Here is a 17,788-nt window from a genome sequence, read left to right as displayed (position 1 = left end):
TACACACCATCACTCACGAGCAGATACAGATGTTCGTATATATATTCCTCGTGACCCGGCGTCGCTTCGTTCGCATCCGTCGTGAGGGATTCACCGCGAGCCCACGAATGTCTTCAAAGGTGGGGGGAACCGTCCCATTTGTCAGCGCGTGATTTGTTTTTCTTTGTCGCCGCTCCCGTCCTGGCATAATGAGGAATGTGAAGTCTGCTCTGAGTCACCGGGGAGCTTGTCACAGTACGGAGCTCTGCCACACAGAGGCGCCGGAGCCAGAACCCGTGGCCTCCCGGAATGACTTATTCACCAAAGAATCTGTCTTACTTTTATTCCCTTCATTCTTCAATTTTTCTCTCTCTTTTTCAAACCCTCAGATGGGCCAAAGGAGGGAGTATAATAAAGGAAGTGTCGGGCGACACGTACGAGGTCATCGTGGACCACTCGTTCTTCACCGAGCCGGTGTCCTGCGAGGTCACCAACCCGCTGGGAAGCACCAACGTCAGCCGGAACGTCGACGTCTACTGTGAGTGAGCCGTCCATTTGTTCGCACACCTCAACTTCTACAGCCTAAGAAAGCCTCCAAGTACGACTTTGCACTTTGTTCTTTTGGATGTAAGAAGGCTCTTAAGAAGGCTCCGGCTAAGAAGGAGCGCTAAGATGCTTGTGACGCGTTCTTAACTGCCTTCTTAGAAGAAACCTTAAGATTCAATTCAATTCAATTCCAAGTGTTTATTGTCATAGGTCCTGCGAACCATGAAATTAATTATTTGTTCCCCAAACATAAATGCACAATATAAATATATATACATTTAAAGAAAAAAAAGAAAAACACAGCGAGGTAACAGCGTAAACAAGATAAAATTAAGATTCTTTCACAAATACTTTTGATAAAACTCTTAGCTATGGAGCCTAAGACATGGAAAAAGGTAGTGGAAATACTTTGATTTATTGTTCAATGTTTAGGTCGGACATTTCTCAAAATAATGTCTCTTATTATGGCTAACACAAAAGAATATATAAATGCAGATAAAGAAAGAAGCTGGGAAGTTGATACTGCAGCAACAACTCAATAATATTTCTAAAAGAACCAGGAGAAATACTGGGATTAAACCAGGGTCTCTAAGATCAAATGTGAGATCAATTCTACCCATCGATCTATGACAAAATTAAAGTGGATCGTAAAAGATAAATTCAATCATTTTAAGTATTCAATGACCAAAAATTCTCATTATGTAATGTCTGTGGCTCAGTACTTATCTGACATCCCTGAACACAAAACGTAGTATTTATTAAAAAAAAACTATAAATCATTTGTTCTCTCACCAGTCGGTCCTCGGATGGCAGCAGAACCTCAATCCTTACAAGTGGACCTCGGATCCGACGCCATTTTCAACTGTGCCTGGACAGGAAACCCTTCGCTCACCATCGTGTGGATGAAAAGAGGCTCTGGAGTGGTGCGTCATGTTTTCAGACCCACTTCCTGTTTTTAATGTTGCTCCCTGCACTGATGAAGGTTTATTTTATCACCCGAACGTAACATTTTTTGGTCACAGTCACTTTGACACAATCTCAGAGTTCTTGACTCGAACAGAAATCTCAAACTCATTTCAACTTCTCATCCCACGAGAACAAAAGGCCAGCGCTATCGCTGCAGAGTCCGGATCTCAAATTGGATTTTAATAATTGAGGAGGTGTGTCCTTTGAAGTATTAACTGTGCCACATGTTGCTCTGGGACCCACATGTACCTCCACCACCATCACCACCCAACCCCGAAATGTGTCCAGGAGGAGAGTCAACAGGTTGGACAGGTTGATCAGAAGCTCTGTGGTTGAAGCTGGACTCACTGGTGACAGTTGCTGAGAGGAGATCATTGAACAAACTACTGTCCATCCTGATCATCATCCTCTGAACACTGTCATCAGTGAGCAGAGAAGCTGATGCAGCACGAAGACTCCTCCCATGATGCAACATTAATAGACTCAGGGACTCATTAATTCCTCGGGCTATTAGATTGTATAATTCTGAGTTTGTGGGCAAAAGTGAAAGTATCTTGACATTCTATTCTATGTTAGTCTTTGTATCATTTGTCTTTGATCTATGTTCTTTATCTTTAGACTTAGATTGTGTCATCTTGTTCTTTCTTTTTATTTCTATTTGTTCTTGTTGTTATTTTTATTTTTATGAATAATTGTCTGTATTGCTGTGTCTAATTGGAAAAATAATCTCCCGAAGGAGACCTCCTGAGGATAAATAAAGTTCTACTTAACTTAACCTCATATGTGGGGTAAAAAAAATCATCATGTTTCATATATTATTTTGTTTCTTCTCAGGTTCTAAGTAACGAAAACCTCCTCACGCTGAAGTCCGTGAGACAAGAGGATGCTGGGAAATATGTCTGCAGAGCTGTGGTTCCGAGAGTCGGGGCAGGAGAGAAGGAGGTGTCGCTCACAGTCAACGGTACGACATGAACCTTTTTTTGGCTTTTAAATCTGGGGGTGCACGGCGGCGCAGTGGTTGGAGATGAGTTTGTGTTTTTACCCTCGACACTCCGGTTTCCTCCCAAAGAACCGAAACAAAAATGGATTGATTAAAAAAAAAAAGAAGTAAATATGTGATTGTGTGTAGGGGTGCTGTTCATAATGTCCCCAGTCTCTCACCCTAGGTAGCTGGGAAAAGGCTTGTGGCCAACGCCAAGGAATCAGCAGTAGACAATGAATTAATTGTATTAAGTACACTTGACTGTATTAATTATAGTGTAGTTATCATTAAGTTACAGTATAGAATATAAAAAACATAATTTAGCTACGGATGGTCTTTCAAAACTTTGATCTGGTATTAATTAACTGATCAATCATCGTTAATTCTGTCAGTGGATCAAAAACAGATAAAAAAGTATATCATTGATCCTCTTGTATATATGTATATATATATATATATATATATTTAGTATTAGACAATTGAAGGGCAAATGCCTTAAAAACTTCTATTTTTGAAATAATATGTATTACAATTAGGCTAAAAAAAAAATCAAAATAGTGTGAAAGGTGTAAAAATAAAGGTGGTTTAATGAAGGCGGCAAATAATATCATGCTTTGGGTGAAACGACTGAACATTTCTTAAAAGTGAAAACATACTTAAATGCTAATTTTATTCTGCATGAGTCTCGGGGACGAGGCACCGAGTAACTAATGAATACGAGCCCTGGTGGGAGACCTGGCAACTCTCAAACAAATTACTTCATTATCGGCGTTTGATATTCCGGGAGCATGCATGATCGTGGCCCGGGTTCTTAGTGGCGGGATTTACCTCATTTTTTCCTCCATTCCATGTCGAAAGCAACACGGCTCCGGAAAACAAGAACACAGTTGGAAATTGTGTCCAAATGTTGGCAGCGTGTTTGGTTATTTTTTGGGAAAGGATTAATGAAGCGTCTATTGATGTGAGGATTGAGATTCATACCAGAATGAGATGTTTTTTTTACCACCATTCAGGCGATTGAACTGTGTATTGGTGGTGGCAGGAGTTCCAACAAAACTCAGATCTGAACTGAAGACTGAGAGTTTAAGAAATGTCTTCTATGTTCTTGCAACATCATCAGGATGTTTTTCCTTCTCCAAACCCCTGGGTAGCTGGGAAGCATGACAATCAATTAACCAGAGGAGGAAACTCACTGACTAAATCTGAAGTGGATATTTGACATTGTGTACTTTTAACACTCAGGAAAATAACGTTACCAATTTGGCGTCACTTTCTAATAAATATTTATTTCATCAAAACTACAAAAATGACCTTCTTAATTGGCTCTTTCTGTGTTCTTATTCTATTTCTGGTGCAAGAACATCATGACAATATGTCGGTTTTATGATGTTCGTACTTGCAACTCTGGTCGCTTTTAAGAATTACTCACTACATTCAAGTATTGTGTTATTGCTGCAAAAAGTTCTCCATTTTTTTAATTCTTTTTTTTTACAAAAATAAGTTTTTTATATCCTTTCTTGATGCTTTCCAGGGGCGCACAGCCTCACAGCAAGAAGGTTGCTGGTTCTTTTCCAGGTCGAGCCAACTTGTGACCTTTCTGTGTAGTTAGTATGTTCTCCCCGTGTTGCGTGGGTTTACTCAGGACACTCCGGTTTCCTCCCACAGTCCAAAAACATACAGAGGTTGATTGAGAACTTGGGAAAAATTGTCCTTAGGTATGAGTGTGTGTGTGAATGGTTGTCTGTCTTTGTGTGTCCTGAGACTGACTGGCATCCTGTCCAGGGTGTCCCCTGCCTCTCGCCCTATGATACTGGGATAGACTCCAGTCTCCACGAACTATGAGGGATAAAGCGATAGAAAATTAATGAATGAATGAATGTTTTCGACAACATTGTAATTAAGTTTGAAAAACAAAAATCAGTCCACAATTTGTAACACGTTGACTGTTGTTTCACTAAAAGCGAGTTATCATTGTTGATTAGAATTATCTACTTAACTAAATTTGTTTTAATTTGTATTGGTCCCTGTTAAGTATTTGGTTATTGAAGTGTATTCAAAAAAAAATTAATTTCTAGGAAGATATTACGAATTTGTCTGATTCAACATCAACCACTTTACGAGAAACAATAGCTAATTTATGATGAGTTTAATTCATTTTTATTCAATTTTGTATCAACAACAACACTCTCAAATGTGTGTCTTTGAACCCAGACATAAAGTTTGAGTTAGATTGTGTTGACTTTTATTTTAAAAAGTGGACGAAAATAGCAACAAACAAGTCACCGAGCATCCACTTACCGCGGAAGAGTTCGATAAAGAAGGTCGTCTGCCGCCGCAGCAGGTTCATCTTTAAATGATGAACGTATTTAGAGAATATTTAGCGAGCAAACATAAGGCTGATGTTTATTCAGAGGCCGCCGGTGTCAGTCAAGTAAGTTTGCGGCGACTCTGAGTGTCTCGTTGCTGATGTGGTTTTCTTCTCGCACTTTAATGTAAACGTCGACCCCGCATCCATTTGACATTCAAAAGCCTCCAAACTTTTACCCCTCTGAATAATTGAACTGCATCGTTTCCTCGCACCAAACCACACACGGAATCTTAAGTAATCTCTCGCTCGGTTCCTCCAGGCAAATGGGGCTGTCAGAGCCGGCAAAGTGTAAACAGTGTGGTCGGGAGGTTGTGTTTGAGGAGTCTCTCTCCTCGGGCGTCATTGATTGTCCTCCGCCCGCCGTTACCACCGCCGAGGACTCGACTCGCTCCCCACCTCTCGACATCCACCTCTCGACATCCACCTCCATTGATCCCGACAATGAATAGCCCGCGTAATGGATGACTGAGATTTTGGGGGCGACAAACGCGACGCCTTCGCTCTCCGTCAGTAACCGGCGGGTGTGTGTCGCACATATAAATGTTTCCCATCCCACTTTTGTTTTCCCCCCGCAGTCCTGTGACTTCATCATTAAAATTTCATGGCTTTATAATTTGTCATTCTATCTGTCTTTGTGTGTTTACCGCGGCTGTGCGTCCCACTGTGGAAAAGGCCACACAGACACGAGGATTACTGTTCTCCGGCGGGAACGTAGTAATTGAATTATAATCAAACAGATAGCAGGGGAGGCAGTTTGTGTTTGAAGCACTAATGGTTACATATTGCTTACGTTTAGAGTAAAAAAAAGAAATAAAATCCCTCCTGGCATTTTCTCACGAGCTCCTACAGTTACCTTCAGAACACCTGATTTTTTAAGTGTTCGAATGAAACACACGGAACATCCTGAGGTGCTTCCAGATGTCAACATGCTTGATAGGATGTTCCACTTGTGTGCTTGTTCCGCTCTTTGCCGAACGTATTAATCAATTCCCTAAAGGTTAAAATCACAATCAAGCAAATTACTCTTATTACTGTGTTATTATCTCCTTTTTTTCTTTTTTTTTACAAAAAAAGTTGGTTATTAATCAACTTTCAGATGATTGTCATGTCAGTGTTTGAATTCAAAATGAAGTAAGTGGGAAAAAATCAGTCCAAAACTATTTGTCTCTCACTCTCTGAGTGTTGGTTTACTGTTGAACCGCTGCTCGAGTGCTCGACCCAAAACTGACCAGAAACTGTTTCCTTCAACTGAGAAAAATCTCTAAATTTAGGAAAATTATGTCAAAACACGATCTGGAGCTTGTAATCCATGTGTTTGTTTCTTCTCGTCTGGACTATTGTAACAGTTTATTGTGTGTCTAAACAAGAAGGATGTGTCTCGCCTGCAGTTCATACAAAACTCTGCCGTAAGAATTCTGAGCCGCTCTAGTAGAAGAACTCACATTTCTCCTTCAAACTCTTCACTGGCTGCCAGTTTCTTTCAGGATCATTTTAAAATTCTGCTTCTTACTTTCAGATCTATTCATGGTCAGAGCTTCCATCAGTGATCTGATCCATCATAACCAAGCATTCAATTATCGTGACTGTTTTGTTTTGTCATTTCTTCGTCACAATATACAGTTAAAATAAATAATGACATTAACATTGACAGTAAAAAAAAAATCAAACCAGACCTGAGTTCAGTATGTTCTTCATGGGAAACACAAGCAAAGAAAACTTTATTTACATTCAAGTCCGTTCACAACCTCACTCCCCCGATTTCTCTGCGACCTCCCAATGTTCCCGGTTCCTCCCACAAGAGAACATGAACACATTTACCATTTAAATTCAAAACTCTTTCATTCTCTCCCCCTTTTCTTATTGTTTATTTTTTAATAGGCTTTCAAATGCGTCTCTACGGTGGCCTTTAGTGTCCAATAAGGTTCCTTTAAATAAAACCTATCATTATAACGATTGCAACGGTTTCAGAAAAATTTCTTTGAATATGAAACGTAAATGATTTCACCAATAATTCCTTTATAACAGTTATGAGAGCATAATCGTAGCAAAGAATCTTCAACAAATCTGAGAAATTATGATTGTGTTTGTGAAATCATAAAAAATAAACGCGCAGCCGAGAGCCTTCGGTTTGTTTTTATCGTATTCTAACAGCGTTTCTGCGGTTATTAAATTAGACAGCAAGTGTCTAAAAGTTGCCAAATACAAAATAATAGAAAAAGATGCAGCAGCTGTTGCTGACTAAATAAAAAAACAGAATAATGTCATGGATGAGTTCAACTCAGTTTCTTTCTCTTGTTCTCTGGATTGTCTGGACTCACACGCTGTGAAAATATTCAATTCAACAGCATATTGTTAGTAATACTTGAGCTGCTGAAGGTGAAGTTCAATGTAGTCAATATAAACATGGCGTCAAAGGCGCATATTTTGAGGAAAATAACCGATAAGTCAACAGACGCCCGAGTTTAATGAGTCGTCTATTGGAAAAACATGATATCGATGACTTTCATTTTGGAAAACCAGAGCTGTGTCTCAAATCACATACTTGTGTACTTAAACTTAGTCTTTTTAGTGCATAAGTGCGTCTCAATTCTTAGTGAAATTTAGTGCTCAATACACACTAAATTGTCACTGAAACACACAAACAAATGAGTATGGATCGATGGACACTTTCTACACTAAACGACTCCATCTTAGTGACGTTGATGTTGTAAAGCAAAGTAACGTCATATATATATATATATACATATATATATATACACACAGACTAACAGGTGCATTTTCAGCAGCAGTAGTAGGATGATGACACGTCTTCGCTGCTGATACCGGCGTAAATATCTTGTCAATATTTCTCATATTTCTTGAAACCAAACGTGCTGCCAGCAGGTGGCGATAGTGTTCCTACAGCTGGTTGAAATCATCCTTAAATAGTAGTTGAAGAAGAAGCTGTCGCGTCATTTCCTGTTAGTGCGTAGCAGCAGAGTTTGAATTGAGACATACTATCTGTGGAGCATTAGTTACTAGTTAGTACGTACACTATCCTGATGATACTAACCAGTGCACTAAGAGAAGTATGTGATTTGAGACACAGCACTGCTCTGTAGATTTATAGCTAATAAAAATAATCATCAATTATGCTAACTCGAGAATGGGAAGGTGCTAATGGGATCATTTCTTATGTTAAATATTTGATCAGAAACACCAAATAACCAATAAATAAATACATTACTTCAGCTTCAGAACTGAGTGGATGGTTAATCAGATTAATGGTAACTATTAAAAAAGGTTTTTTGAAATGATGATTGACTTAAATTATTTTTCATAATGAATGTAATAATTTATCAATATTTCTCCTTCAGTGAGTGTTGACTTGCAGCAGAACGAGAGTCGCTGTCCTTGGTGCTGAAAATAACATCATTTAATTGACGGAGGCAGAAGTTTCACTGTGAAGTTGCTCATTTAACTCAGTTTGTTGATTCTGTGAGAGAACGAAGAAATGAACAAACATGAACATTGAGCAATGAAGTGAAGGTGAAACAAACAAACAGTAAAGAAAATCTATTTTCATTCTTTATTGTTTTCTTTTAATTCTCAAACACAATAAAATGTACTGTTTTTCCAAATTAAAAATAATTGACTTTTAAAGTAAATGAAAAATATTGCGATTCTTACTTCAAAAGAAACCACTTTATATTGTAGAAAAAACATGAAAACTTATTTTATTTGTAAATAACTATTAAATGTTTATCATTTTAAAATACTGAAAATAACTATTAAAACATATATATATTCATATAAATGGATATAATTGTATCCAGTGTTTAAATAAGAAGTCATTTGTTCAAGAAAGGTTAAATTAAACTTTAATAAAGGAAGAACTGTTGGATCTAATGTTGGAATAAAGACATTTAAGATAAGAGAAAACAAGGTAAAAACAAAAATCTCAGACAAGTTCATCAAGAATGCATTTAAAATGAATAGATCTGAAAGTAAGAACCAGAATTTTAAAATGATCCTGAAAGAAACTGTCAGCCAGTGAAGAGTTTTAAGGAGAAATGTGAGTTCTTCTACTAGAGCTGCTCAGAAGAGTTTGGTATGAACTGCAGGCGAGACACATCCTTCTTGTTTAGACACAAAATAAACTGTTACAATAGTGTAAACGACACAAACACATCGATCCAGATCATGTTGTGACAACATCAAGTTTATAGATTTTTCTCAGTTGAAACAGTTTCTGGTCAGTTTTGTGCAGAGTCGAACTAAAGACATGTCTTTGGTTTCTCAGTTTGACAGACTGACCTAAGTCACCAAAGTACTGACTCAACCCTGGAGCTTCATCATCAGGCGCAATAACCAGAGTTTCAGTTTTGTCCACATTTAGCTGCAAAGTGAACAAATAGTGTTTTTTTTGGTGTTTTCCTTCTGTAAACCGTCATTGATTGTTTTCTTTGATCTGACACCATGAGAGTCGTGTCATGAACCGTCAAACAACAAACCCAATCACTGAAGTTAAATCTAAGCACTTTCAGCGACGCTGTGTAATCACAGTGTCCACCAAACACTCTCCACCTCCTCAAAGGAAGGAACGAAGCGCTCGGCACTCTGATTGCCTCCCCTGCTGCTGGTGTTGAACGAGCCACCCACCGACACGTTTGTGCTCTTGACAGTCCAAACAGCACCGGAGTAACTTTCAACCCGAGTCGCTGAGATAAAGCGATCTAATTATATTCCTCATTTGCGGCTCTGATCCATACCATGGATCCTGAGGACGTTTCCTCGCCCTCAAGCCATTGATCTCACGACGCATTTACAGTCTCAGCTGCGTCCAAACTCACGCTTTTTTTTTTCAGTTCCTTATCAGCATTTACATCCTGCCGGGCATAGATAGACAAGAAGAAACCCCTAAATTGTTGAACCAATAATGTGTTTCTTCTCCTCGTGTGAGTTATTCTGCATGAGGAACAGCTTCCAGCATCTTCCACTCGTGAACCAAGATGCCATCTGGCAACGCCTTATTAAAATGCTAATTTATTTGAGTAAGAGACAGGTAATAAACTGCAATTATGTGTCATGGTGGTGATGCAGGGAGCAGGAGTTCGAGGGAAGTTGTTAGTGACAAAGTTGTTCTGCTAATCAAGACGATGATTCGCTTGCCAAGGTTTGAGTTTTACAATCAGAGCCTGATTTTTCACTTCTTTTAAGTGGGAAAAGATGATAAATTGAAGATGTTATTCATAGATTGTTGATTCAAAGTCATTTTAATGGTGTTAAAAGTGACCATAAAAATGTGATTATAAAAGTGGCTCAATTTAAGATTTCTTTTAACTTTTATTTTATTTCATTTTATTTTTTTTAATTAGATCAAATATTTTATTAATTAATAAGGTTGAATTTGGTTTTTATATGTATAATTTAATTATTTTCGAAATTAAAGATTATTTACACATTGAGATTAATCTTATATTTCCAATAATTAATTTACATTTGTTTCTAAATTCAATATTTAAGCCTTTTTATGTGAATAAATATAAAATGTTGGTATAACATTGAAACTACACAATATTGAAATCATTTTCTTTCGAAATATTTGGATATTTAACTCTGTATTAAAAATACATAAATGAACTTCACTTTATATTCAATTATTCCCCCAAATTATTCAACATTTCAATATATAATTTATTTGATAAGATGATTGAATCAAATTATTAAATAGTAAATTAATAAATTAAAACTTTCAACATTCTCAAGGCAAACATTAGCCTTAAAATGTTTTGTTTCTAATGAAAATATTAGTTTTTTTATTAATATTCATCAATCAATTCATCAATATCAAAATGAATGATTTAAAAAGGTGTTAAATAATCTTTTAAATATTCAAGATCAAGAACATCTAGCATTAAATGAATCTTCTTTTTCCTCCGGTTCATCTTGTAAAGAACACGTCCGACTAAATTGGGTCACGCCGGACATCTTGTGCTCACATTTGAGTCGTCACCTGGTGTGAACAGCCTCCGGACCAGATGGTCGCCAGACCAGCCGTTTAGGCCGCGCTGCCCTTTCCAGGGAAGCTCCGGGTCTGATGGAGGTTTACCTCCCGTCGCTCCACCGTCTCAGCGAGTCGTTGGCGAATAAAAAAAAACACACTGTTTCTAAAAAAGTGTGGATTTCGAGGGAGGCTTCATCTTTATTTGGCTATTTTCCTCTGGATCTTTAGAGGTCGAATCCATAGCTCGGCGCCTGATGAGGTGAAACACTGTGACAAGTGTGTTATCTCCCCGCGGTGGCATTTCCCTCCTTCCATGTGTGCCGCTCTGATTATGCTTCAAAGAGCCGCTCCAGCAATCCCCAACAATGATCATATCAGGCAGGGGCGAACAGAACAGAGCAATAAACCTAAAATTGCAATCCGAGACTCCTCGCTCAAGCTTTTTATTTAATCCCGGGCCGCGTTCTGCCGTCAAAGCATGTCGCACTTCACACTTCCTATACGTCTTCCCGGAGCGTCGCACTCGAGCCGCCGGGGCTCCTTTGTTACCTGAGCGGGGAAGTGTTGCGTTTGACCTCGGACTAAAAATGAACTCAATTATTCGGCTGCCGTGACTCACGCCTAAACTTTTTGTTTTCTTCTTCTTCTTCAGGGCCACCCACCATCTCCAGCACACAGACGCAGCAAGCTCTGCACGGAGAGAAAGGACAAATCAAATGTTTCATTCGAAGTACACCACCTCCGGATCGCATCGTGAGTATTGATTGGGTGCAGGGATCATACAAACAGCTTTGACTTTGTTTGTGCGCTCGTTGTTCCCTGGTTCCCCTTCTATCTATTTCCATATCTTCACATGAATAAAACAGTGTGTTTGCGTCTGATCTAAATGTCTTAGAGACTCACGGACGGTTCGACAAAAATGTCTCGGAAATGTTTACCGTTCAGACCAAGCTTTACAGGTTTAAAACAATTAAATACGTCCAATTTTAAACAATATTTAAACTTTATATACTGCATACTAAGTAAGGTAATTCCTGTTCATTTTGTTAATTGTAAGAGGGCATTAAGGGGGGCAGAGGACCCCATGAAAATTAAAAAGATTGTCCAATTTCTACGAATACATAATGGGAATAATCATGTAGACAACTGGTCTCTTGGTGAAGGTTTTTAGGGGGGAAGGGGAACTTCATCAGTTCAAGAGAAAGGGGTCAAAAAGACCCCCCATGAAAAAATAAATAATATCATTTTAAGCCTGTAAAGAAGCAGAAAACCCTTGTGACAAATAAAATTGTTCAATTTTGATGATCACAAAACAATCATGTAGACAACTGACCTCTAACTGTAGGTGGGGGTGAGCAGAAGGAAAGGGGGCACAAGGACGGTAGAGGACCCCCATGAAAATAAGAAAATGTACAATTTTAATCAAATGTATTCCATAACAAATGAAGGAGATTTCCAGAATTTCATCTACATCTATAGATTGTAAGGGGGCAAGAGCCGGAGCAGACGACCCCATGAAATTAGAAAAATATTCAATTTTGTTGAATAAAACATGAAAATTGACTATTGACATCTCATTGAAGTGAAGGTTGAAGGCAAGTGGGGTCAGAATACTGCCTTGAAAAATTTAATATATTCAATATTATTCAAACCATATAGTAAGAAAGATAGATTTTCATCATTTCATCTTATTTTATTTTTGGATTTTTGATAGAAAGATAGATGAATGGATGAATGGATATGGATGGATGGATGGATGGATGGATGGATGGATGGATGGATGGATGGATGGATGGATGGATGGATGGATGGATGGATGGATGGATGGATGGATGGATGGATGGATGGATGGATGGATGGATGGATGGATGGATGGATGGATGGATGGATGGATGGATGGATGGATGGATGGATGGATTTATGGATGGATGGATGGATGGAGTTTATAAATCTCCATTCAGAAATTTGGTTTCCAGTTAACAGCAAAGTTAAAGTGCAAATAAAAAGAACAAAGTTCAAGGGATGACAAAGAGCAAATATAAAGAACGAAGATCAAAGGACCCCTATAAAAAATGAGTCTATGTAACTATCTGTATGTTTACTACTGGTATCACAGTGAAGGTTTTAAGGGGGGAGACCACCATCTGTATCACATGCTGAGTATCTGTATCGGTTGTTATTTGTAAGGTGGTGAATTCAAACAATTGCAATTGTAATGAGAACAAATTTGCTTGAAAATGTTTCTTCTTATATCTCAGTAAAGTTGTATAGGGGGGGAAGTATGTAAGTAAGTAAGTAAGTCAGCGCTTTTCCAGACCAGGGTCACAAACTTGATCAGGTCTAGGGAAAGGACGTCCATGGCTATCAGACCCCCGTTAAAATAATAATAATAATAATAATAATACAATTATTTAATGAAAAAAGTGTATTTTAAGGAGGTAGAAGACCGCTGTGAAAATTCAAAAAGTACAATTTAGATTAAATTTAAACCTTATGTATGAATTAAGAAAGGATGATTTCCATGATTTCTTCGTCCCTAGAGAATATATAGTTTAAATCCACCTGAACCTACTCTTCTTCTCATGATCCACAGCCGAACATAAGTGTAGAGACGACGTCCGACAATCCTCGCTCAACCTCAGGGTCACTGAGGTTTATTGCTCGTCAACCACCACCAGATCCTCTTTCTCCGGCTCAGATGCCGAGACCATATCAAAGGTCCACATTAAATAAATTGCCTCCATCGCTCGAGCGGCCAAACAATCACTCAGACTCACAACTTCTGGGTTCAAGAGTGGGTGTGAGGGTGTGAGGGTGAGTGGGGTGAGGAGGGTGAGGAGGGGGAGAAGCAGACGTTATGGATCATTTATAACCAGAGTCTATTGAACAAGTCGCGATGAAGATGAATGAAATATTCCTGATTCTCTTCCAATCCTCGGTGATGTTATCTGTGTTTTTAATGTCTTATTATTATTGTCTCCGGCAAAGACTGACTCCAAAAACCCTCCATTTTTTAAGGAGCAACCTTTTCCTTTGAGCATCGTTTGGACTCGAGAGCCACAGTATTCGCATCATTCCAGAAGAACAACAACATGTATTTTCTTACGAGCCACAGAAACGAAGCATATTTTAATGATTACTTTCCCTCCGAGACCGAGTCACGGAGCACATGTGCAAACAAGGCGAGCTCACGTCCGGGGGGATGAGATATTACTGCCATTAATTCATTCACCTTACGAGAGTCGCCAGGGATTATAAAGAAGCTCGGCTTTATCTGCCCGGCTCTGCCAGTCACGGTTCCGAGAGCCGGACATTTATCACGGCGAAGAGTTGACGCTCCAGGTGAAAGAACGAAGAGGACATTTGTTCTGGGGTCTCCTGAGCAACTGTTGAAACAACAGATTGTTTAATTGCTGCAGTTTTTATCTATTGACACAATTAAAACCACATTTTAAATGAGTTTTTATTGATTTTATTACATCTATTCGATATAATCTGTATAATGGATGGATGGATGGATGGATGGATGGATGGATGGATGGATGGATGGATGGATGGATGGATGGATGGATGGATGGATGGATGGATGGATGGATGGATGGATGGATGGATGGATGGATGGATGGATGGATGGATGGATGGATGGATGGATGGATGGATGGATGGATGGATGGATGGATGGATGGATGGATGGATGGATGGATGGATGGATGGATGGATGGATGGATGGATGGATGGATGGACGGAAGGACGGATGGAAAGATGGACTTTATCCATTTCTCTGGAGATCTCCTTTCAGAAATGTTTCAGTTTTTCACGTTTCCAGTTAACAGCAAAGTTAAAGTTAAGTTAAAGTGCAAATAAAAAAAAACAAAGTTCAAGGGATAGTATAATGTAATATACGTTCCTTAACTATGGACGCACAGTTTTCCATAAAATGATTATTCAAAATATTTGTAACCACACAGCTACTTGTTTCCTCGGGAATACACAATGAGGTACATTCTGCCAGTACAATTTTGGGGCAAAATTATATGAACAGGGCAGTTTTTTAGATGTTTAAAAAATCTCAGGAAAAATATACCCAATCAAATAAAAACTTAAAAGGAAAACAAAACACAAGAGTCTCAGGGAATCAAGGTAAAGCACGAATAAAAATGTCTTGAGATGTTTCTTGAAGGAGTCAGTAGATCATCAAACACAGATGTTTCTTGAAGGAGTCAGTAGATCATCAAACACAGATGTTTCTTGAAGGAGTCAGTAGATCATCAAACACACATGTTTCTTGAAGGAGTCAGTAGATCATCAAACACAGATGTTTCTTGAAGGAGTCAGTAGATCATCAAACACAGATGTTTCTTGAAGGAGTCAGTAGATCATCAAACACACATGTTTCTTGAAGGAGTCAGTAGATCATCAAACACAGATGTTTCTTGAAGGAGTCAGTAGATCATCAAACACAGATGTTTCTTGAAGGAGTCAGTAGATCATCAAACACACATGTTTCTTGAAGGAGTCAGTAGATCATCAAACACAGATGTTTCTTGAAGGAGTCAGTAGATCATCAAACACAGATGTTTCTTGAAGGAGTCAGTAGATCATCAAACACAGATGTTTCTTGAAGGAGTCAGTAGATCATCAAACACACATGTTTCTTGAAGGAGTCAGTAGATCATCAAACACAGATGTTTCTTGAAGGAGTCAGTAGATCATCAAACACAGATGTTTCTTGAAGGAGTCAGTAGATCATCAAACACACATGTTTCTTGAAGGAGTCAGTAGATCATCAAACACAGATGTTTCTTGAAGGAGTCAGTAGATCATCAAACACAGATGTTTCTTGAAGGAGTCAGTAGATCATCAAACACAGATGTTTCTTGAAGGAGTCAGTAGATCACAAACACAGATGTTTCTTGAAGGAGTCAGTAGATCATCAAACACAGATGTTTCTTGAAGGAGTCAGTAGATCATCAAACACAGATGTTTCTTGAAGGAGTCAGTAGATCATCAAACACACATGTTTCTTGAAGGAGTCAGTAGATCATCAAACACAGATGTTTCTTGAAGGAGTCAGTAGATCATCAAACACAGATGTTTCTTGAAGGAGTCAGTAGATCATCAAACACAGATGTTTCTTGAAGGAGTCAGTAGATCATCAAACACAGATGTTTCTTGAAGGAGTCAGTAGATCATCAAACACACATGTTTCTTGAAGGAGTCAGTAGATCATCAAACACAGATGTTTCTTGAAGGAGTCAGTAGATCATCAAACACAGATATTTCTTGAAGGAGTCAGTAGATCATCAAACACAGATGTTTCTTGAAGGAGTCAGTAGATCATCAAACACAGATGTTTCTTGAAGGAGTCAGTAGATCATCAAACACAGATGTTTCTTGAAGGAGTCAGTAGATCATCAAACACAGAGGGAGGAGGAAGATCGATTAATAGAATCATCTCACAGAGTAGAAAACATCTGCTACTCGTTTAAAAAGTCGTCCTCTCATCACCTCTTCTCAGGCCTGGTCGTGGAAAGAGACGGTGCTGGAGTCCGGGACGTCCGGGCGCTACACGGTGGAGACGGTGACCACGGAGGAAGGCGTCATCTCCACGCTGACCATGAGCAACATCGTGCCGGCCGACTTCCAGACCATCTACAACTGCACGGCCTGGAACAGCTTCGGCTCGGACACCGAGATCATTCGCCTTAAGGAACAAGGTGGGAGCCAAGGTTCGACAGGTTCCACCTCCTTTTTCTTTTTGATCGGCGCTCCGTCCTCTCAGCAGAGACGATGCTCACTTGCTGTCCTTGAATCACTCAGTAGGTAACACCACAAGAGCTTCTCACCCGTTCAACACCTGATAAAATGTCACGTCGCTGAAAGTGCTACATTCAAGTAACCGTTTCCCAGCCATTGACATTTTCCATCCCAGTGACTCACTCTGAACATTTGCTCAAAATCACATCCTCGCCACCAGCGGCGGAATTTCACTGCAGGGTTTAAATCCCGGAATATGTGACACTGAACAAATGAGCTTCTTGGGTTAACTGGGATGCAACTCCCTGGTCGTTTGACCTCCGCGACCTTGAGCATCCAGAATGTGTCTGCTTTCCCGGTCCATGTAAAACAGCCCATTAACACATTTTAAAGTGGTTATTTTTCATCCGTCGACCTTTTCCCCCTGAAACAAAAGGGAAGCCGTGTTTTCTATCCACTTATCGCGAATCATAAATAATAAGCTGCTTACGTGAAAGTGACATTGATCAATGAAGACATTAAAAAAGGGCTTTAATGGTGGAGGAAGCGCTCTGTTGTTTTGCATTAGTGCAAATAAAAGAAAAACACTACAAGGTCACAAACCGAACCACATCGGGTCTTTGTTAAAAGGCGTTGATGAAACGTTGAATGTTGCTTATAGATTATTTGTCCTCTGAGGACCTTCGTTTGTTTTGTGTATTTATGACTCTGCTGCCTAACAAGCTGTGATTCGTTTCATTTTTTTGTTTTTATTTTCTATAATTACTGATTTTTCATCAAGGACTTGTTTCTGTGTCCGTGAGCTGCTGGACCACATGAGGCTCCTTCACACCTTCGATGCAGTTTAGAGACGAACATTGTTATAACGTGACAAAAGTGACACTTTGATTGATATTTTTTAAAGATTTTAAAATAGTAGTTGATGGTTTATGAGTATACTTGGTTCCTCCAATGACATATTATTATTATTATTTGTGGAAAATGTCTCTGCCAAGAGAAAAAACTCAACCTAAATTCAAACCTTTTTACTATATTTTCTATCTTTTTAACGTCCAAAAATGTGATGATTCTAAACTCGCTTTAATCTAAACCTGATCATCGTCATCATTTCGGAATTTTCAAATCTGCTTCTTGTCTTTTGTGTCATTCCGCCTCGCCTGCATTCTCCTCGTCTCTTTTCCTAATCTTCATTACTCATTAATCC

General features: G+C 38.9%; 1 protein-coding gene across 15 annotated transcripts in view; it reads left to right on the top strand.

Annotated features, from left to right (window-relative positions):
• Window positions 1–17,788, top strand: part of kirrel3b (kirre like nephrin family adhesion molecule 3b) — a 213,318-nt gene that overhangs the window by 179,605 nt on the left and 15,925 nt on the right. For 13 of the 15 annotated variants that reach the window (XM_087795339.1, XM_087795350.1, XM_087795348.1 and 10 more), the window contains 5 exons: window positions 369–517; window positions 1,321–1,448; window positions 2,326–2,452; window positions 11,480–11,580; window positions 16,346–16,556. In XM_087795339.1, the coding sequence (XP_087651465.1) occupies window positions 369–517; window positions 1,321–1,448; window positions 2,326–2,452; window positions 11,480–11,580; window positions 16,346–16,556 (716 nt within the window). The remainder of the gene's footprint in view (window positions 1–368; window positions 518–1,320; window positions 1,449–2,325; window positions 2,453–11,479; window positions 11,581–16,345; window positions 16,557–17,788) is intronic. The other 2 variants (XM_087795347.1, XM_087795353.1) reach the window with 1 other exon arrangement.

This window comes from Callionymus lyra, chromosome 7, assembly GCF_982586985.1.
Source record: "Callionymus lyra chromosome 7, fCalLyr1.hap1.1, whole genome shotgun sequence".
In the NCBI taxonomy this organism is placed as follows: Eukaryota; Metazoa; Chordata; class Actinopteri; order Syngnathiformes; family Callionymidae; genus Callionymus; species Callionymus lyra.
Note: the sequence above shows the minus strand (reverse complement) of the source record. Positions and strands in the feature narration are given on the sequence as shown.